The sequence below is a fragment of the Protopterus annectens genome, chromosome 1.part0 (assembly GCF_019279795.1).
Source record: "Protopterus annectens isolate FY-2018-M chromosome 1.part0, PAN1.0, whole genome shotgun sequence".
NCBI classification, from domain to species: Eukaryota; Metazoa; Chordata; order Ceratodontiformes; family Protopteridae; genus Protopterus; species Protopterus annectens.
Genome location: NC_056725.1, coordinates 458,564,368 through 458,586,882, shown reverse-complemented (window position 1 = coordinate 458,586,882; position 22,515 = coordinate 458,564,368). Strand labels below are relative to the sequence as shown.

Here is a 22,515-nt window from a genome sequence, read left to right as displayed (position 1 = left end):
TTGTGTAAAACTAATTACCTAATATGCAACATGTAAACAGTTATATGTGCCCTGTTGTACCTTACCTTACATATGGGCTCCTGCAGAAACTCGTGTCAGAAGGGAAAACAGCTGCCTGTTCAAAGGGGGCCTGACTCAAAAGTGTGTAAAAGCATGGTAAGATCTGAAGGAGAGTAGGATCCTTAATAGGAGGTAGGTTCTATTAAAGACTTTGCATAATTTGGGAGAGGCAAAGGAGGAGTGATATTTGCTGATATGAACATTTGAAATCACTGCTATTTGCACCTTGATGGAGGAATAATTGGCTCCAATGTGAAAAACTGAGACAAGAAAATCCAAGACTGCTGGTATGGGTGCTGAGAATGGATCCAAGTCTCTCTCATGAGCCAAAATTGAAAACCTTTTCCATTTCCTGTTATATATCTTCCTGGTTTGTCTTCCAAGAAGACGTGAGAAAGTGAAGGACCTGGGAAGAGACCCTGGACTGCCTACCAATCAATGGAAGTGGAAAAACTATGTGGTGAGACAGGTTGAATGATTGAGGTAAGAGATCTGGGGCCTGGTCCAAACCCCCCAAGGCAGGTGAACTACATGAGGCCAAAGGAAGTGGAACCAAACTTGAGACCAGAATGGGGTAATGAGGATGACTTTTCCTCTTCCATTGGGATGCTTTCTGAAGGAACTTTGGGATAAGGGGGATCTATGGGTAAGCTTAAAGGTGACCAGGGGGTAGGTCCTGGAGAAGAGCATCTTTCTGTGACTCCCCTGCTGGTGGAATCAGGGCAAACTATCTGCTGCACTTGAAGTTATGGGTGAGGCAAATAGCATGGCTGGCCCTAATGGCAAAATATCTGCTTCACCACTGATGAATTGAAAGAGCACTCATGAAGCAGTAGGATAGACCTGCTCAGTTTGTCCACTAAGATAGACTTCTTCAGAATGTAAATTGTGATTAGAAAGCAGTTGGAAGAGATTGCCAGATGCCACACACTCACTGTTTCTCGACACAAGGGGATAAGAATAGTTTCTCCCCTGTTTGTTGACGCACCAAACCACTGACATGTTACCCATCTGCATAGCAATCCTCAGAGGGAGAATGTCCTGAAATGCCTGCAATGCTAGGAGGACTGCCCTCATGTCCATAACATTGATATCTAGACTGGCCTCTGTGAAAGACTATGAGCCTTGAACCATCTTTCCCAAGAGGTGCCCCCGCACCCTAGCTGGGAAGCATCAGTGGTCCCAGTGGACTTTGGTAAGAGTAGAACAAGTGGAGGTCCCTGAGACACCTCAATTTCTTGGATCCAGTAGGTTACATGTTTTATGCAAATACTGGTGATTTGTATGGGGAAATTCAAGGGTTGTTGCTTTATTGACCATTGTACCATCAACATCCACTGAAGTACTATCATGTAAAACTTTGCCATTGTGACAAGACTAATTGAGGCAACCATGAATCCCAGGATTAAAATTACCCTGGGACTGTCTGAAGAGACAGAAATTTCAAGGCTTCATTTTGTAGAGTGGCCATTTGCAGCTGTGGTACTCTTACTATTTGGGAGACGGTGCCTAAATGTGCACCTATGAACTCCAGGACTTGAGTAGGGCAAAGATGTGACTTGTAATTGACTGTGATGCCCAGATTGGGGCAAAGATGAAGCAAGTAATCACTAGTGTGAATCACAAAATATTTGGTGGGGTGGTGAGGAGCCAGCCATTGAGGTAGGGCAGCACTGGGAATCCTAGCAGTCTCAAGTGAGCTACGAACACTGCCATGCAGTTGGTGAATGCCCAGGGCAGCTGTGTTGAGACCAACGGGCAGGTCTCTGAACTGAAAGTAACTGGTTTCCAGATGGAGGAGAAGAAACCTGCAGGATCATCTGTCCATTTTGATGTGATGGTATACATCCTAGAGATCAGATCAGCACATTCAGTCATCCTTCTGCAACAGTGGAACAATGAGGTAAAGCATGACCATTTAAAACTTTGAGTGTTTGACTAATAGGTTCATTTAGCATAGGTCCAACATTGGCCTGATGTCCTCTTTTTTAGAATCAAAAAGAACCTTGAATAAGTTCTGCATCCTTGCTGTTCTGGTGGGACCTTTTGGATGACTCTGTATTAGCAGCTTTTGGATTTCTAATTCTGCGCCTTTTAACTGATGGGGTGGCACATTGGGTAACTTCTTTGATATGTTTGGTGAAAGATGGGAAGATGGAATATAGTAGCCTTTGTTAATAATTGGCTGCACTCAGACACCATTGGTGATGGATGTCCAGGCCTCTAGGTGCAGAGACAAGCGTCTCTGACTACCTCCAGAGTCAGCAGCCAGGCAGTCTCTCAGGAGTGTTGGGAATGGTTTTCTGTGAAAGGACCATGAAGCCTTGATTCTGCAGGATTCCTTTGCTTCACAGGTAACATCTTTTATTAGAGTTTCCCCTCTGCCTCGGGGAAATCTGTCTACATCGGAGTCCTGGGATTTTCAGAACCACATCTTTCTTTCCCCTTTCTGATTCCTGGAGAAAGTCCTGGGGGGGTAGAAAACCATATTCCTATGGCAGAGAGAGGTTTTTTCCCCATTCTGTTCACTCCTGGAGATAGTTTCTTTTATCTTAGGGTCAAAAAAGGGATTTATCCATTAAAAGAAGCATTGATGAAAGGTGACTTAAAGAGCTCCAGAAAGTCACATAAGCACATCCAGGCATGCCTCTGAACAGTAATGCCTGAACCCAAGGCTTTAGAAGCACATTCTGTCATGTGAAAGATAAAACACATGAAGGCATTCAAGATAGATTGGAGGGTAGTCAGTTGCAGACATGGTTTTTTTGTCCTCTGCAAACATTGACCCAGCAAGGGACTTAGAAAATTCTTTAGTCAAATCCTTCTGGAATCCTATAAGGTGTGCCAATTTGTTCAGTGCCCATAGAGTAAAAGTTGCTGAAGCACAGACTTACTTCCTATATTTGTCCAAGGCCCTGGACTCCCTTTTAGGGGGTATGGACAATTGGGCTCTTCAGCAAGTTCCTTCAAAGTGTCTGCTGCTAGCACCACAGAATCAACCAGGGGACCCTTGGTTCAATGGACACATTTTTTGTGCTACTAAATATTTATCAGGTTTCTTGGGGATGAGCTCTGCCATGTCCAGATCCCTCCATACCCTATCAGAAATTAAATTGACCATTTTATCTGAACAGGGAACTGCCCAGGAAGAAGCTGAGCCTGTACCAAATGCCATGAGGAACACAGAGTCCTTCTGGGGAGGAGCTACAGAAGACCAAACTCCCATCTGTCTCAGTAACTTGAGCATCTCTCTCTGAATGAGACATTCTCAAGGGATGATCTGAGGGAGCATTCCCTTTGTCAAAATTTGTGTCTTCTGTTAGTGACTCCTGTGGGGAGTCAGTGTATCTCCTTTTAGCACCCATGGGGGATGATGCAGGGAGACTAAGAAGTCTGAGGGGAATCCTGGATAAGGACCAGCTCAAGGCTAGTTTGGATTGGCTGTCCCAATGGGACAAAATGAGCAGGCTCAATACCCAGGGCAGACAGATGTGGAATGGGAAGAGGACTCAAGGGGGGCAAAGATGTCCTGCCTCCTGAAGTGGATAACTTTCTTTCCATAGTCTTGAAGACAGAAGCCAAGAGAGATCCCAAATCCATCCTGCCATTGTAGTCCAGGGAATCCCATGATCCTGCCCAAAGCAGAGGTGGGGGACAAGCTATCTAATGCAAAAGCTTTGAAAGTGTCAATACTGGTTAAATCAGAGAGTATGCTGAAGTCACCAAAGACTATAACTTTGGGAATCTCAGGTCCAATACCTCTGAAACCTGAGGATGATTTAGAGTAGGAGCAGCTAAGGAGGTCTAGGATGGTCCAAAGCTCATGGTCCACTGGGAGACAGAGATGGAAGGACTCCCAACTGAATTTGAGTCACGAGGAATTTCCTTATCATTGTCTTCACATTTGCTTCAAAGAGACTTCTGGTAGACCTGAAGGAAGATGACAAGAGGTCCAGAAGCCTTATGGGGGGGGGGTGTCTCCTGGAGAAAAGATGAAAGGTAGCCTGGAAGCACTTGGCTACAGTGTGAACTGAAGTTCCTGTTGAGGAGTGGTTCTGAAGGAAGAGTGATCAGCTCCAAAGCCCTTTAGATCTTAGGAGGCAGAACCAAAGGAGAGCAGTCGGAGGAACTTTTTTTTTCCTTAGATTGATCTTTAGACTTTTTCCCTTTGTTCCTCCTTTTGGCTTTGCCAAATACTTCTTGGTGGATGGGTATGCCCCAGAAGTAGATGCTGATGTGGAAGGGAAAAGAGATCCTTAAAATCAGTTTTTTCCTATATTCAACTAGAGCTGTATGGTTAAATACAGAGCACATGTCACACCCTATATCCAAATGGCTGGCACCCAAACAGTAAATGCATTTGGAGAAGGCAGCTAAGGGACTCATTTCTTGAAGCCATTGTTTGTCAGCCATGCTTCACCACAACAAAACAACCTGAATACAGCAACAATATACACAAAAAATAACTGTACAATAGCAGGAATGGTAATACTAACAATCTCATATAGATAAAGAATAGTACCAACAATGGTAATAAAGCAGAGTTATCAACCTGTAGTACGAAGAAGAAACCAAGTATGATGCACAAGGCCCAAAGCAATAGAAAAAACTAGCTCAAAAATAAAGATCTTTTTTATTTATATATATATTTTTTTGTTTTGTTTAAATGTACTGGAGAGGAAAATTAAGGCACAGTAGAAATTAGAGTGAAAACAGTATACCAACAGTTTTTTTTTAAAAAAAAACTTGTCTCCAACAACCTGAGCTGTGTCAACCCTATCTGAATGCTGAGAGTGGCAAACAAGATCTGTGGTAATGTAAGGGATTATGGGTAAGGGGAGGAGCCTGAAAGAAGTGGCTGAAATCTGATCCAAAACCCATGGGTTGATGAATAGACAGAAAAGACATCACACACAGCTAATATATGAAACTGTCAAGTGATGATGGGGATTTGAAATATATGTGGCAAAAATCAGAGTTTTTAACATCAGGTACATATGTGGTAAAACAATGCGGTATTTCTATTGTGTTGACAAACACTAATATGTAGAGGCAAAAGTAATAAAAGCATTGTACAGCCACACTTTTGTAATGCAATACTTGACCACCATATTCAACAACCACTAAAGCAATTATTAGCAACAATTACATAGGTATTAACCTAAAGCTTATTAGCGTGTAGTTATGAATGGAATGAGATATAAAAATAATGTTCAAATGTCTTTACTGACTGCAGTCAACCAATATTTTCAAGGGTAATAAAAATGTGCACACACAAAAAAAGTACTGGATACAGTATTTTCTAAGGGTAATAAAATGTGGGCGCACACAAAAAAAAAAGGAATGTGTACAGTTCCAGTGCATGATATCATGATATATGTCAACAATTTTCAACCTTCAGTTCACTGTCACCTGACAAATGTGTAGGGGCAGCAACTTTGATGTCATACCACACACTGCATGTTTTTACTTCACAGACTGCTATCAAATGAAACACTACAATTACAACCTTCACACCTATTGTGATTCACAAGTGTATACTGCAACAATGAATGGTTGTTGCTGTGCATGTCCATGACAAATAACTGAACCTCTAAAAATACACAGTGCTAAAAAGTAGCAGAGCAGCATGCAACAGTGGAGGCATACAATATAAAAAAGTTATGTACTCATCCTAATGTTCCATCTGTGTTCATTTTAATTTTTCCTCAACAAATCTGACTCGACTGGTTTTGCCAGCTCATGGAACACAAACTCAAAGCTTTTACCTTATCAATAATGCACTAGTCCCCTACCATACCTCAGATCTTGTTTGCTGACATTATAGGCTATATAGTATTTAACCAAAAACAAGGATATGCGATAACAGTATCTGGCATGCAAATTAAAGAGCATTGGTTCCTTTAGCATCTTCTATTCCTTACAAATGTCAAATTGGTGGGAGGTTGGAGGAAGAATGAAAATGGACAACACAGATGGAATGTTATGGTGAGTACATAACATTTTTATTGGATGTCATTTTCATTCATTCCTCAACAAATGGGACAGAGTCTCCAGCTACCTAAATCCCAGTAAGATTCTAAGGAAGGTTATTCCTGAGCACCACTGTGCTGAAGGCCATTCTTTCCCTAGAGACCAGATCCAGTTTGTAATGAGCAGTAAAGGAATGAGGATTAGTCCAAGTTGCAGCTACACAAGTGTTGTCCAATGAAGATCTGGATAAAAATACACAAAGTTGCCATAGACCTGGTGGAATGAGCCTTTAAAGGTTTTGGCAAAGACAAACCCATTTTTTTTTCTAAACAAAAGAAATACAATCAGTAACCATTTGGCTAAAGTTGCTTTAGTAACTGGTTTACCCAGTTTTTAATCCAAACACAAGAGAAGTAATTGGTCTGATTTCCTGAAAACTTTTGTCCTGTGTAGATAAAAATGTAACTGCCTGTGAACATCCAATAGGTGCAACATGTACTCTCCTTTGTGAAATTTGGAAAGCAAACTGGTTGATAGTTTGATACTGGATTCTGACACCACCTTAAGATGGAAGGATGAGTTGGTTCATAAGGATATCCTATCCTAATGAAAAAATTCACTAAGGAGGCTTAGAAGATGGGGCCTGATGTTCTGAGACTCTTCTAGCAGAGATAATGGCCACTAAAAAGACAGTCTTCCAGGTTAAAAGTTTCAGTTTACATTTGGCTGATGGTTCAAAGGGGGATTAGGGTAAAAAAAATTAAACTCAAATTCAAATCCTATAGGGGAGTGGGATCTCGAAAAGGAGGTTGTTACAACGTTTGAAAGAAGCTAAATACAAATTATTTACTCCAAGGTGAAAATCAGAAATGGCAGAAAGTTGTACTTTAGTAGATGAACTAGCATCTTCATTAAAAATTTAACTAAAAACTCATGAACGTTAGGAACTGGTGCTGAAAAGGGATCAATGTCATTTTAAACAACAAATCTTTTCTATTTTTTCTGTAAATTGTTCTAGTGGAAGCTTTATGAGAAAGTAAATGAATGTGGTGGACGGTAAGAGAGCTTGGGATGTTTAGCTATCAATGAAGTCAGAGAAGACATGCAGTCAGTTTTAGGCCTAAAATGTTTGGGAGTATCATATCTTTTGGGTGGGACAGGAGGTCTTGAACTGGATCCAGACTCCATGGCAGGTGAAGTAGATGAGGCCAACGAAAGGAGAACCAAATTTAACAAAATCAGTAAGGAGCAATGAGGATGACTGTGATCTTCAATCCAGATGCTTTTTGAAAAGTGTAGAGGAGATCAGGGGGCCAGTCATGGAAAAGAGTATTTCTCTGTGACTCACCCATTGGTGGCACCAGGGCAAAGAACCTGCCGTATTTGTTGAGAGGAGATGCAAAGAGGTTGCAGCAAGGTTGGCCCAATTGATGGATAATCTTTTCCACCACTTTAAAGTTGAGTGATAACTTGTGAGGCATTAGAATGAACCTGCTTAACTTGTCTGCTGTAAGTCTGAATTTCCCCGAAATGTGCATTGCTGTCAGAAATCGATTGGATGAGATTGCCCATTGACACACACAAGGCTTCTCAGCACAGGGGGTAAGATTTGGCTTCTCTTTGTTGATTTACCAGACCCCTGACATACTGTCTGTCTGAATGGCAACAGTCATGGAAGGGAGTGTGTCTTGGAAAGATTGCAACACTTGGAGGACAGCTCTCATTTCTAGGACATTGATATGCAAATTGGACTCTTTGGGGGACCATGTGCCTTGGACAGTCTTTCCCAAGAAGTGCCCCCACCCAATTTGGGAAGCATCCATCGTAACTGTGGCCTTGGACTGAGGGAGAGTAAAGGGGCAACCTTGCATTATCATATCACAGTAACTCCATCGAAGGAGGTAATTTTTGCATGCCTGATTTATTTTGATTTGGGTGGACAAAGGTTGGTGAAGAATAGACCACTGAGTCACTAGGGTCCACCAAAGAATTCTCATATGGTATCTTGATAATGGAATCAAAGCTATCATAACAGACATTGACTCCAGTGCCTGAAGAATCAATTGAGCTAAGAGAGAAATTTTGGATGATCTTTTTTTTTTTAACTTGGAATCATATAGTTTGTACCCCTAGCAAAGGAAGGGAGACCGTCAACCAATACTCCAATAAATTCCAGTATGCGAGTTGGTTCTAACTGAGATTTGTTGTGATTGATAGTAATTCCCAGGTGACATAACGGGAGTACATAATCTTGTGCTTTGATCAGAAGATAAATGGTCGGAGTGGTTATGAGCCAGTTGTCCAAGCAAGGAAACACCCAGAATCCTTACAGTCTCAAGAGAGCTGTCACTACTCCCATGCATTTGGCAAACACCCAGGGAGTTTTGGTGAGACCAAAGGACAGAGCTCTGAATTGATATTGACTGGCTCCCAGCCAGAAGTGTAGGAATCTTCTGGATTATTTGTTCATTTTTATATGATAGTATGCATCCTGAAGATCTGTTGAGCACATCCAGTCATTCTTGTGCAAACAAGGCAGAATGGACTGAACCAATTCTTGGTGTACTAAACTGACTTGTTCAGATGGCTGAGATCCAAAATTGGTGTCCAGTCTCCTGTTTTCTTTGGCAATAAAAAAAATCGTGAGTAAGTTCTGGACTCTTTCTGGTCTGGGGAACCTCTTAGATGACACTCTTCTGTAGCAGCTTTTTTGTAATTTCTATTACTGCTGTTTTCCTCTGACTGGGTGGAACATCAGGAATTTTATTTATTGTTAAGGAGGGTATGGAAAACAGTATTATATAACCGCTGGAAATAATCCTCTGCACCCATGAATCTTTTGTAATTTTTAGCCAAGATCTCTGGCGCAGAGATAAATAATCCTTGACTACCTCTGGAAATGGACAATCAGGCCTCCTTTCAGGAGCATTGTAGGATCTGTCAGTGAAAGTGTCTCCAGAGCCTTGGTTTTGCAGGCCTTCTCTGCCATGCTGGCAGTATCTTCCACTAGAGTTCCCCCCTCTGCCCCTGGAGGAACTCTCTCCACATGGATCTTAGAAGGGACCCTGAGACTTTCTGAACCCCATTTTTTGACCACCTTGTTGATCCCTAGAAAAAGTCATTTGAGGAATCAGTAAACATACGCCCACAGCAGGTGGGGTTTTATCTTCCTGTTCACACCTGGATAGTGCATCTTTAACCTTGGGGCCAAATAAAGAACTGCTGTCAAAGGGAGCATTGACAAAGGAAGACTTGGGAAGTGATCTGCAAAATCACACAAACGCATCCAGGTATGCCTCCTAATGGAAATGCCTGAACCCGCTGCCCTTGAGGTACCTTCACCTGCATATGAGATGAGCCTCTTGGATGAGTTTGAAGTAGACTGTATCATAACCATCTGTGAGGTAATCAAGCTCTCTGCCTCAGAAGTAATACTCCCAGAGAGGGATTTGGTAAGTTCTTTAATCAAATCCCTCTGGAGTCTGGTGAAGTGTGCCAAATAATTCAGTGACCTTAGTGCAAAGGTTGCTGAAGCATATACACACTTTTTTTTTTTTTTGTGTGTGGCCGCTGTTATGATCATGGCATCAGCTAGTACTCCTTTGCTCTAAAATCGCCATGTCTTTGGATGGTTCCAGGATTCTGTCCGGTCTTTTAGGGATCAGCTCAGTGGAATCAGATTCCTTCTATGCCTATCAAGAGATCAAATCAATGAGGTAGATGGGCCAGCCCCACAGGCTTCCAGGAATAATGATTCCTCTTAAGAAGGGTTGTCGGTAGACTAGCCACCCCTTTGTTTGAGGATCTCTAGTATGTCTCCAAAAGAGACATCATCAGTTAGTGATCTTGGGGGACCCTTCCCCCCTCATCAAAATCAGTATCCTCCATGAGTCTTGAAGAGAGTCTCAGTCCCTGCACTTTTTCTTCCTAGGGACTTCTTTGATGGGATGTTCCAGAGAAGTATCGGACAATATCAGTATAGCCTGCTGGGTATAGGTTCATAGGTTCATAGATATGTTCATAGATTAGTACTAGGCTAATTGCCCTTGCGAGCCATTTTAAGCCTGGTCAATTATCCCCTATGAGATTCAAACCCTGTACATTGTGTTTGCAAGGGAAACACCTTAACCATTAGGCCACCCTCCCAACCCCTAAAATAAACTGCCTCTGCAAGGCTCAAACACAGAACCCTGTACACAATAGTCACAGTACTTAACCACTAAGCCATCATAGCAATAAAAAAATGACGGGGTTTGAACTTAGGACCCTTTGCATCATAATCAAAGTACAGAACCACTAAGCCATGACATATCCTGGAGACTTTGGGCTGGCTGTCCCTGTGGTGCAGGAAGATGAGGCTCAAGATGCAAAAACAACCTGGTCTGGGAAGTGGAAGCCGAGGTGGGTGGATATGTCCATTCTCTTGGAGCAGAGAAAATGCTCTTCACTAGTTTGAAAGCAGAATGCTTCAGAGAGAAAAAGACTGATGGTGCCAAGATGGCATGTTTCCAAACTGTTGTCTCCTTCTGACCTGAAGGCAAACCATTCAAAGCAGGGGTCAGAGCCAAGCTGTCCAGCACCAAGGCTCTGAGGGGCAGAGATGGCTCTCACAACCTTGGAGTCAACTCCAACAACTTGGATCTGGTGCAGATGCTATGCCTCTGAGAGTAATCCAGCGCCAACACACTTTGAGCCAGTCCACTCAGAGATGGTATTGGTGTAGAAGAGACAAAGATTTTCAGATCAGATGTGGACAGATCTGGGATTCTTGGATCCAGCTACTCTGAATCCAAAGGTTGGACCAATATAGGCAGGGTAGTACTCATGAACGACTCCTTACCCAATGGAGTATGAGCCTGGAGAAGCCCCATTTGAATTTGTCTTGAGAGGAATTTCTTCATCATCCTGTCCACATCTGCATCAGTCAGACTTCTGGAGGAACAAGAAGAAGTTGTTGATGAAGCCCTATAATGGTGATGGCTTTTCAGAAAAGGAGATTAGAGACAGGAAGATACTGAATCCGGGTTCAGAGGAGATCAGATCCAAGGAGACGTATCCTTGGGTTTTTTCAGATGTGATGGGGGTCAAATTTGAAGTTTTCATCATAGTTTCTGGATCCAATGCAGTCAGACTGGGGAATTTCGTATTCAGATATGAAAAGGTCAGATATGAAGGTTTTGAAATATTTACAGGCAGTTCCAAACTCAGAGAAGAAGAACTTGAAGGGTCCAGGAAACACTTTTTAGCCTCTTTTTTTATATGTCTTAGGGGTTTGAGACCCAGATGCTGTATGAGAGGATTTTGAAAGAAGTAATCCTCTCAAAATTAGTTTATTTCTATGATAAATGTCGGCCCTAGTGTTAAAGGCCTTACAAATATCAAAAGCAGAATCCAAATGGGCTGGGCCTACGCAATAAACACACATATAGTGTGCATCTTGATAATGGGAGTTTGTGGCCACAGGCCATACATTTTTTAAAGCTGGAGGGTTTGATGGCCATATTGAAAGACTAAAGATAAAGATATGAGCTAGAGAAAAGTAAAGAAAAAATATCGCCAACAATGGTAATAGAATGAACTACCTCAATTGTATAAGGGAAAAAAGGGGAAAGCAAAAACAACTATGGTACTTCAGAAATACAATTAAAAGTATAGGAAGAGCAAGGGAGGATACACAGAAAAACGTTTACTAAGAAAAAGGTAAAATGTTAAAGACCGAGATTTCTGCTTTACTCACAAAAAATTGTTACTGCTTGAGAGCCAACAGTAACCATGTCCATCCACAAAGACAGCAAACATGATCTGAGGTATGGTAGACGACTAGTGCATTATGGGTAAGAGAGGAACACAAGAGTTTCGGTGTTCCATGAGCTGGTAAAAGTGGCCAAGTTGGATCCAAACCCATTTGTTGAGGACTGAATGAAAATGACAGCATCAGATTAAATGTCAGTGTTCTCACTTGTGAAGTGGTTGTATGTCATGTTACTTTACCATACAAATATTCAATGATCTTCAGATTATGCCATTAGCATGGAAATGCCTGTGAGTATCAAACTCATATTAATGATCCTTTGCACATAATATTTTTACTGGCTGCTTTTACAATGTATCATATACAGCAAATTAAATACTTGTCTTTGGCAATAACTGCCATCTGTAACTGAAACACACTAATATTTTGTATGGCTACTGGCGTATGCTGGTAGCACACCTTATATAACTGGAATGATGACACCTGCACAAATGAGTAGTCACATGCAATGAATTTATAATAAGAAAAGTGTAAAACAGTTATGATAACTCGGTTTTCTGAATATGTTTGGGTTTCACAATAATTTTTCTTAATTGCTTGAATTTGTCCCATTTTAATTTCACAGCATAAATGGAAGGTCCATATTCTTTTCTCCAAAGCCCATGTAAATGTAGCCATATTGTGAAGTACAAGGGATATGGTAACATGTCAAGCCAAGCCACAAAAGGCTTCTCAGTACTACCAAGCTGCTTCCTCTCTCAGTCTGGAGACTCCATGATCCTAGAATGTAAGAAAAATATAAAGATCAGGTGTAGTTTTGGTATGCATTTATCAAAACAACTGTCAGTTTTAGACTGCAGGAATTAACTAGTCAACTAAGATGATTCAGGTAGGCAACAAACATTAAAAAAAGAAATGCAGCATATGAACTGTGTGTGCAAAGTTTTACCAGATCATATCCAGCCTTCAGAGGGCTTTCTGATGCAGTCCCATTCATGTGTTGGGAAACCTAGTTCACCAATCCACCCACAAATACTGTCTGACTTATATAGAGCAGGAATAAAATGTACTCCCACATGAAACTGAAGTGAGGGAGTTAAATAAAATAGCTTAATGCCCTAAACTTTTCTTTCTGAAGTGTAACAAATCAAAATATAAGAAAAGTAGAACCTGACTGTTAATTTGGTAAAGTTTTTAACAATTTTATTGTGAATATTATTTCAGCACCAGATAAAATGCTCAGAATACTTAGCGATGCTTTCATATTTCCATTTTTTATTTCAAAATTGCAAAAACTCTACTTTTTAAATAAAAAAAACGTGCTCACTTTCAAAATACTTTAGAAATAAATAATGCATTAATAACAGAGCAATAATGAAAATCTAAAAAAAAATAGTATTCCCAACATGAATTCAGAAAAAATATGTCATACTACTTTACTTCCCTCCCTTATAATAACATGCAATTGGTGGCAACTCTATGCTCTGATACTGTCCAAGGTAAGTAAACATCACTTGATGGCAACTTTTCAACATTTAATAAGAAAATGTATGAAACTGATGCTCTGATTTTCAGGAGAGTTTCCTTTTGCAGAATGCACTAAAACAATAGTGTCTTGACATCATGCAAAACTTATAGACAGGGTTAACAGCACATGCTGCATAAAGAAAAACAGGACATTTTATCTGCAATTACTTTTTAATAGTAATGATTAGTGATTGAATAATGAGCAGCAAATGTGACTGGCAGGAGACATCATTGGTGGTGTATCCAGGTAGAAATGGATTGCCAAGAAGGGAAGTGAATGTTCCTGAAAAACAAGTTTAGGTACATTACTATGCCTAGTATTTCACTTATAACAAAAGTGGTGCATCCAGTCAGAAAATAGTTACTTTTTAGAGGGAATGCAGTCTGTGTGTGAAAACAGGTACTTTTCATTCTTGCATGTCGGGCTGCTTGTACCTTTGTGTGAAAAACTAAATGTGCAATTGTTGCTGCAGTATTTATTTTGATTGTATTCAAATTTATAACTCAGTCAGAAGACGGCTGTGACAGCATATGGAAATGTATATGAATATTTATTTGGCTTATCAAGAACAGGCAGTTTGTATGTGTTCGCATGAAGTAAACCTAAAGTGACTAAATTTATTTCACTTGATCAAAGTCGAGCTTCAGAGGTGTACCCACTCACAGTATACTCTAGGTCTTGTACAGTTAATTTGTTAGTGAATCTTTTCAGGGGCAGTATGTCAACAAACTGATATGCATTAGTTTGGTCAGGATTTCTTCACTTGATAATAGTAAGCTCTACAGGGTGTGCCCTGTCACTAGTTATTATAGCAATAACCCACGCCTGGGTGTGGGTAATGCTGGATTTACCCACGGTTGGTGTGGTTTGGTCACAAGGGCGAAGCCCGAGTGGCCAAACAGAGCCAACCGTGGGTAAATCCAACATTACCCACACCCAGGTGTGGTTATTATTATCTAATGACATTATTTAAGAAAAAAATAATTACTTTTCTTAAATAATGGCATTGTATAATGCCTCATTACTGCCCTTCTGCAGCTGTCTGGTATTCTGTGGCAGTTCTGATGTATTGCGCATGCGTATGCCTACACAGTACATCAGAACTGTGGGCAAAAGCAACGGAGAAAGCAAGATCTCCGTTGCTTTTTAAAAACTGTTTTGCTATGTTAAATGAGTTTAACATAGTGAGACAGCTTTGAAAAAAGCAACGGAGAAAGCAAGATCTCCATTGCTTTTTACAAACTGTTTCGCTATGTTAAATGGGTTTAACATAGCGAAACAACTTTAAAAAAAGCAACGGAGAATCTCTGCTGCTTTTTTTAAAGCTGTCTCAGTATGTTAAACCCATTTAACATAGCGAGACAGTTATGAAAAAAGCAACGAAGAAAGCAAGATCTCCGTTGCTTTTTACAAACTGTCTCGCTATGTTAAAGGAGTTTAACATACCGAGACAGCTTTAAAAAAGCAACGGAGAATCTCTTGCTTTTTTTAAAGCTGTCTCGCTATGTTAAACTCGTTTAACATAGCGAAACAGTGAGAAAAAAGAGTTATAGTAATGGAAAAAGTCCGGGCAACCGGACCTTTTTCCATTACTATAAGTCTGATTTACAATGTGCACGCTGACCAATCAGCGTGCACGTTTTTGAATATTAATGGGGGGGTTGTATAATCTTGTGTGTGGAGGCAGACTGTGCATGAAAGTAACTCATTACTCTATCACCAGATCATAGTTACATCAGGTGTCACTCTGGCTTGTGAGTGCAGTATGAATGTTGAGTAGTTGGGGAAGATGAAAAAAAACTGCAGCTTTTATTTGTGGACAGTTTGGCTTCTATATAATTGGAGATGTGCACCTTCAAGATAGGGGGCATATTCTACTGCAATATGCATGTGAAAGGAGCTGAAACTATTTTTGTGGTATTGCATGAACAAAACAAAGACCAACCTGACCAACCTATGTTTTTTTAGTTTTATAATTTTTGTACTGTCAGAGTATACCTACTTAGATGACAATGTATTGCTTTCACAACAGATGGTTAGTTTCCTCCTTTTTGTTGTGAGAAGACAAATCTTATTTACAGTGCCATTGAATACATTATGCAAGAAGTAAACCATATTGTTTACCCCTAAAGATACAATTTTTGAGTGTTTGACACATTCACACAAAAAAGCAAATATTACTATGCAGTGTAAATACATTTAACTTATTTTTACTTACAAATGCACAAGGCAACCAACCCTATTTTAATGATAGCAAAAGTTTCTAGGAAAGTACTCTACTTGATAAGTGCAGCCCATTACAGAAGTGGGACGTACATTGGGTTGCAAATCTGTCATACCATTTGGTTGTGTTGATGCACTAGCATATATTTAGATCTCTAGAAAGGGTGTTTGCTTTACTACTGCTTCTATTTAGGTGGAAGAGTGCTGGATCATTCATAGTACAGAAAGCTAAATAGAAATCACCACTCTGGAGTCTGTATAATATTGAGTATAGGGTCAGGGCTTTTAAATTCTCAGAGTGGCTAGGGGTACTAAGACAGGAGATCTTTTTGGTGAAATGTTGAGTCTGTCAAGCTGGTTTAGCTGCTTAGTGAGACACCTGCTGAAGGGTGCATTTATTCACCCCTTTTTATGCCATTCATTAAATGTTAAGTGGAATTATTTCTTTGAATACTGATGAGATACCATGCAAGGTAGGATTTTCTAATCACCACATGGATGTGCCAGTCTGTTATCAACACACAGACCTACACTCCTGATGTCTATCAAACTGAAGTGGAATATTATCTCTGTGGTAAGCTGTAGTGATGCTAGATTTTCTTACACAGGGGCCCATTTAATGAAACTGCAGCATTCCTCAGTGTTGCGAATAAGCTTGGGGAAATACACCAAGCATTGGTTTGGTCCAGTCCTTGCTGGAGAATTTGAGTATCAGAAGGGGATTTGATAACTGTCTCAGTTTGCAATTATCAGCAAACTTGGTTAGCCACAGTTCTTTGATGGCACAGAAATATTTATCAAAGAGGAATGGACCTAGGATGGAGCCCTGTACAACACAATTGGTGACATTTTTGTATTTACAGCAAATTCCCATGACCTTTATGGTATGGGTTCTCTCAGACAACCAAATATCAGTCCAGTGAACTATGTATGAGGTAATGTTGAACTTGGAGACATTAGCAATACTGTCAGCATTGGGAATAGTCAAAGGCCTTACATTCAACCAAGCTGAGCAAGCATGTTCTGCCTTTCAGAAAGCTGATGTGTATCCAGGGATATAAGGCTACATATAACACTTTTTATTAGTTCAGCAATAATACATTCCATAGCCTTGCAAATAATTCTAGTGAGACTAATAGGCCTGTAATTCCCATTAACACTATAGAGGACCACCTTTATGCAAGTACACCACAACTTGAGGATAAAATCAGTGCACTGACTCTTAAAAGTCGACTAGCTAGAAAGTACAAAATGGTGAGTAACCAAAGGTTTTGTCATAAATCTAAGAAATAAATAATGCAAGTTCTGCATATAAAATGTTCACTCCTAGATCAGATACTATGAGCAGCAGTGTAAAATCTATCTTTCTTTTGTCTTTGTCTAAGCTATTCTGCTCTGCAGATAAACAGACTGGCCACTGATGCACAGCTGTACAAAGCTTATCAGTATGTTTACAGAAAGTCATGTGAGAAACAAATACTAATTCTAGATGCACATAAGATTCAGTCCAATCAATTTTGTGATTACAATTTCTAATGTGTACAGATAGATCCCCTTCACTACACCGACATGCCACAAAGCCGACACCCAAAACACCGACACCAAAAGACCGACAACACACAATACCGAACACCATAACACCAACACACAAAACACCGACACACAAAATGTAAACTACACATTACACACAACTATACATGCACTAACCTTAACCCAAATCCTAACCCTAAGGTCCGACACAACCGCACACTTACCCTACCCGTACCCTAACCCTAACTCACTTAACCCACCCTTGAACATATAGTCCTTCACTATCGCACACTCACCCTACCTGCACCCTAACCCTAACTCACTTAACCCGCCCCTAAAACTACAGTCCCTCACTATCGCACACTTACCTGTCCGCTCCCTAACACTAAATCCCTCACTCTATTGCACACTTACTGAGTCGCGCTCACACCTTGCCCATGTCGGTGTTTCGTCCGTCGGGATCTCACCTTGTCGATCATCTGCGTCGTCGGTCTTCTCGTCTCCTTCTGTAGAGTGTCAGCCTTCTGGCATGTCGGTGTATTGAAGGGGACACGTACAGATATATGTTCTTTAAAGAAGATGTAATCTTTGTCTAATTTATATAAATCTTCTAGTGTATAAAATATCAAAATTGTTTTTAATTGCTGTTAAGCTTTGAATGGGTTAGCATCAGATTTCTAAAGAGCAATATCATCACAATAAATAAATCTGAGAAATAAATACTTTAGTGTACTCATTGTAACAAGAAAAAAAGCCCCAGGGACAGATCTGTGAAGCATCCCTCAACACAACTGAAAAAAAAAAAAAAAAAGATTAATCAATCCCCAAAGAAATTCTGGTATGTTTCAGGTATGATTGAAGACATCTTAAAGCTGGTCATTCTACAGCAAGCTCTGAAAGACACATTATAGTCATGCTAAATGCTTGGAGCCGATCATGAAATAATCCATACCTACTTTTCCCCACCATGCTTGCTGACCATTGAGCCTCCCATTGAGCTCAGTTCATTCACTCCTCAATCCTTATTATTCTATCAGTGAGGACAAGACTGGGGTGGAGAACTATCAAACAGGCATACATGGTGGTGTTTGTGCCTTTGCTAGCATCCATACAATGATGATACATGTATATCCTTAACCCCACCTCTGTTGACTGATGTGCACTTGCATCACGACAGGAGCATCATTGCCTGCCCTGTGTGTGTGTATGGTTATGTGCTCCCATACATGACTATGAGGGCTACCATCAGCAGCAAGGGATCCTCCAGTCATACATCTGCTAGTAATATACAAATCTCCACTTACACAAAAGGAAATTGGTCCAGCACCATTTTCCTCTCTCCTGGATGCGTAAGCAGGTTATTCACAGCTGCTCTCCCCTTCCTGGTTGCTTCAGCACCCGGGATGCTATCTGTACTCTGGTCATCTGAGTCATGCTTAAGACTTTATCCTTCTGTGCCACAGAATCAGGCTTTATTCCGAGTTGCCATAAGCTTTGCATAGCCAGTCAGACAGGGCTAACTTATCTGTTGTAGCCAAATGACCACCCCCCCAAAAAACTCTGCTAAAGTTCTCTAAATGTACCTTTATTTCCTACAGAACGCATCAGCTGTGAAGTAATAAGCTTCTCAAAAACAGGATGATGGTGAAAGGAGAGCCACAGGTATGAAATACAATATTTTTGTCTGATCAGTTTTCTTGTGGACTGATATAGGAACTGTATTCTTCCAATTATTAGGCAAAGTGCTTTCCATCTGGCATGAAGAAACTCAAGATGCAGCCGTTCATAGCTTTACTTCTGAAAGAACAGCCTAAGTATAGTTTATCACAGAGTATCTAGATTTATACTCCACAATTTTTGTATGTAAAATGTCAAAGATATAACTCTCTTGTGATAGGCAGCACCACTATGACACATATGCCCATTAATATGTGCAAATTGTTTTGTATTTGATTTCTGGAATGGGTGGGTCTATGACCTCTTTTCAGGGGGTGGACTGCAATGAGGCCCGGAATATAGCTTTACTATGTTGATATGTAACAATTAAAATTGCAAGCACTTCTTCAGAACAGGGACCTTTTCTATCACTATAAAGATACTACCACTAAACTCACTCTTCTGAAAGTATAATGTGGGTGTGTCACTTTCAGCACTGCACTCCACTTAAACCCTTAGCAGATTTATAGCATTTTGTACATGAGCTGCCATGTACATGTCTCTGAAAGTATTAATAAAATTCTCAAAAGGGAATTGATATGTTGCCTGCTATTCACAAGCAAGCCAATTAATTTCACTATCGCATAGTCTTAAAGTAAACTTTTAAATTACTTTAAGCATAAAGGTAGAATTTGACAGATGTCAGAGCAATGGGTAAAACAGTCATACATGTTTAAAACCTTAAATCCACATTATACACTGATTCAAATGGATACAGAGTAAGCTTCTCTAGCACAAAATTAAGATATCAGGGAGGAGCCACCTGTTCATATGGTATTAGAAATGTAAAACCTCTTCCTAAAACTGTCACTTGAAGATTGCTAGAAAGGGGGAACTATGGGCAGATAAACTGAAATGTCTGATAAATAAAACTTGATAGAGGAGCATAAAAACTATTGGGTAGTAACTCCCACAAATAATCAAGAACCAGTGGCATCTTGGTTCTCAGAGAGTACCCACTAGAAAATCTTTTCCAATTACTCATATAAGATTTCCTAGTATCAAGTTTTCTAACCTCCTTAAGTACCTGCTGCGCAGCCTCAGAAAAAATATCCCTAAAAGATATCAAAATTCTATCATCCAGACAGATGAAATATTTTCAAACTGGGAAACTCCCTAGTCTTGTGTGAGTAAATCCTGTCTGTGGGGAAGATGCCAGTAACTGCCTTTCACTAGACTTAAAATAAGAGAGAATCACTGTTGCCTTGGCCAAAAGGGAATCACCACTATGATTTCTGGAGAACCCTGACTATAAGGTATTTACTACCACCAGACACTCCAAAGTCAGCTACTCTAATGCTATTACAAGGGTACCCAATTATAGTGAGTAAAATTAATACTAATACAAATGGTAGTGTTTGACCAATGCAGTACGGCTTTCAGGGGTTGCCACAGTGTCACCAAATAAATATAAGTACTCTCAAAATTTAAAATATTCTCTAAAGGACCAGTCACAATGAAATGTTTAAATATATTTAATACTAAATAATAAAAGAACATAAAAGTACTAAATATCTATTTACAATAAACACCAGAGTTTCAATCACTGGAAATATTAAAATAACACAGATGAATAGATTCACACAGATACAAAAAATAGTACTTAACTAATTTCACTATATTTTCCTAATTGATCAAAAGAATTACAATTCCCCTGGTTATTTACTAAAGCAAGGCAAGAGGACGTGGTGAGGGGGTCCTTCTTTGTCAGGTTTCAAAAACAGACTGCACTGAGACTTCTCATCTAGTATTAAAACATAATTTCAGTGCTGGATTACAGAATGACATCACATGCATCTGATCATCTGATTTCTGATTCCCATACTACATCCTTTACTACAAACTGAACCATAATTTCACATATATGTCTTACCATACATACAGATAGAACTATGCTAATGTGTGTTATAGTATCTGGAAGTCATAAAACCATTTTAACACTTGTATCCTTCAAGGGTAGCAATTAGTTCACTGGTAAGGACAATACAGCAGGATTCCTAGTCCTTTTTTTTTTACAGATATTTTGTCTCTGGCTACAGTCAGAACTGTAAGATACAATCTTTATGGCCTAAACCAGGCAGTTTAATTTCAGACTATTTTTCAAAGTTAAACAAAAAAAGGCCAATGTCTCCAAACAATTTATTAAAGAAACTAGCGCTTCGGCAGGCAACTGCCTTGAAGGAGTATAACCCGAGAAATTATACCACACCTTATATATCATTGATAAAACACATCTAATTAATTAAACAGATTAAATTAAATTACACTAAATTAGAACTTTCCAATTGCAGTCAAGATTTAAGTTAGTTGGGCCTACAATTGGAAATTTCTTAATTAGTGTCATTTAAGTTCATTTAATTAATTGAATGTGTTTTACCAATGATATATAAGATGTGGTGGAATTTCTTGGTTTATACTTCTTGAAGACAGTTGTTTGCCGAAGTGCTAGAGTTTCTTTAATAGATTGTTTGGATACATGGGCCTTTTGTTGTTTTACGTAGTGGTTTCCTATTTTGTAGTTTTATATTTTTTAAAGTTAGTTGGACTGAGATTAACCTCTTCTCTTCTGGTATCCTATGTTACAATATATTCATTTAATCATTTATAATGATACAACCTGACATACAAGTGTATCTCTTTTCTGTCCAGCAAGACCCACTGTTGATGGATTTTTAACACTAAGCAACTTTACAAATACATTTTAATATAAACATCTGTACAACCTGCAGTGATAGTCAAACGACATAAAATTCTTTACAAAACCCCAGCTAGCTATGCACTACTCTACTCTCTCTGGCATAATCGGCACTACCTCACATCATCACAATATGTCCATCAGATGTACGAGTATCAACAGAACTTAGCTTAAGTGTAAGATGAACAGTTCAGGTCCATTTTCAACTGCAAGTATTACTGATGTCAGTATGTGTCTATCCTTGAGATGTTCAAGATCTAAAAAATTTTAAATGTGCCAGTGACATATAGTGAACAGTAAATTGATCAAAAGTAAAGTGTTATGTTCTTTATGGAAAATTTCAGTATATGAATTTATGTTCATTCAGCTCCAAAATAATGGTATAAATTAATGAAGTGAAACAGTATAAATCCATCCACAACCCTTTTTCCTATTTTTGCACATGGGATTGGGGTGACACTTTAACAGTAACAATCATCAGGAGCCAAGGTTCATCATGCCTATCTCAAAAATACTGCATGTTCAGAATTAGAAATGCAATGAATGGTGCTGTTTCTTTAAGAGTTTAGTGCCTTCACTGTTATTTTTATGCATACCAAAATACACACTTTAGGCACTGCCTAAAGGGTACAGAAAATACTGGAAGAGGAGAATTGATAAAGAAAATGTAGATACATTTCAAAAGATATAGCTTAAAGAATGATAGTAAAGGTATAAAACTAAGTAACAAAGCAACTATAAAGCATGTCTAAATAAAATTAGCAGAATTCACTGATTTTAACGTAACATTACATAGCGGTGCTCATAGCATGTACAAAGCTGGTTAACAGAGTGTATTGCTAAGTGGTTGTTTCTATGGAGGTGAAGATAGGGTAGTATGCAATATAAAAGTACCACAACATGAAAATATGATGGGGGGATTCAGTAAAGCCTACATGGTTACATGGTCATTTTTCACTGTGTGCACATTGCAGCCTTGACAAGTTTTAGATTAAACTCCATTTAGTGTCTCACATGGTTCACAATACAGAGTAAGAT

General features: G+C 39.5%; 1 protein-coding gene across 1 annotated transcript in view; it reads right to left on the bottom strand.

The window, feature by feature from the left end:
• Nucleotides 1–12,281: 12,281 nt before the first annotated feature.
• Nucleotides 12,282–22,515, bottom strand: part of RSPH9 (radial spoke head component 9) — a 332,390-nt gene continuing 322,156 nt past the window's right edge. The window contains exon 5 of the mRNA XM_044060420.1: nucleotides 12,282–12,565. Within this exon, the coding sequence (XP_043916355.1) occupies nucleotides 12,405–12,565 (161 nt within the window). The 3' untranslated portion in view covers nucleotides 12,282–12,404. The remainder of the gene's footprint in view (nucleotides 12,566–22,515) is intronic.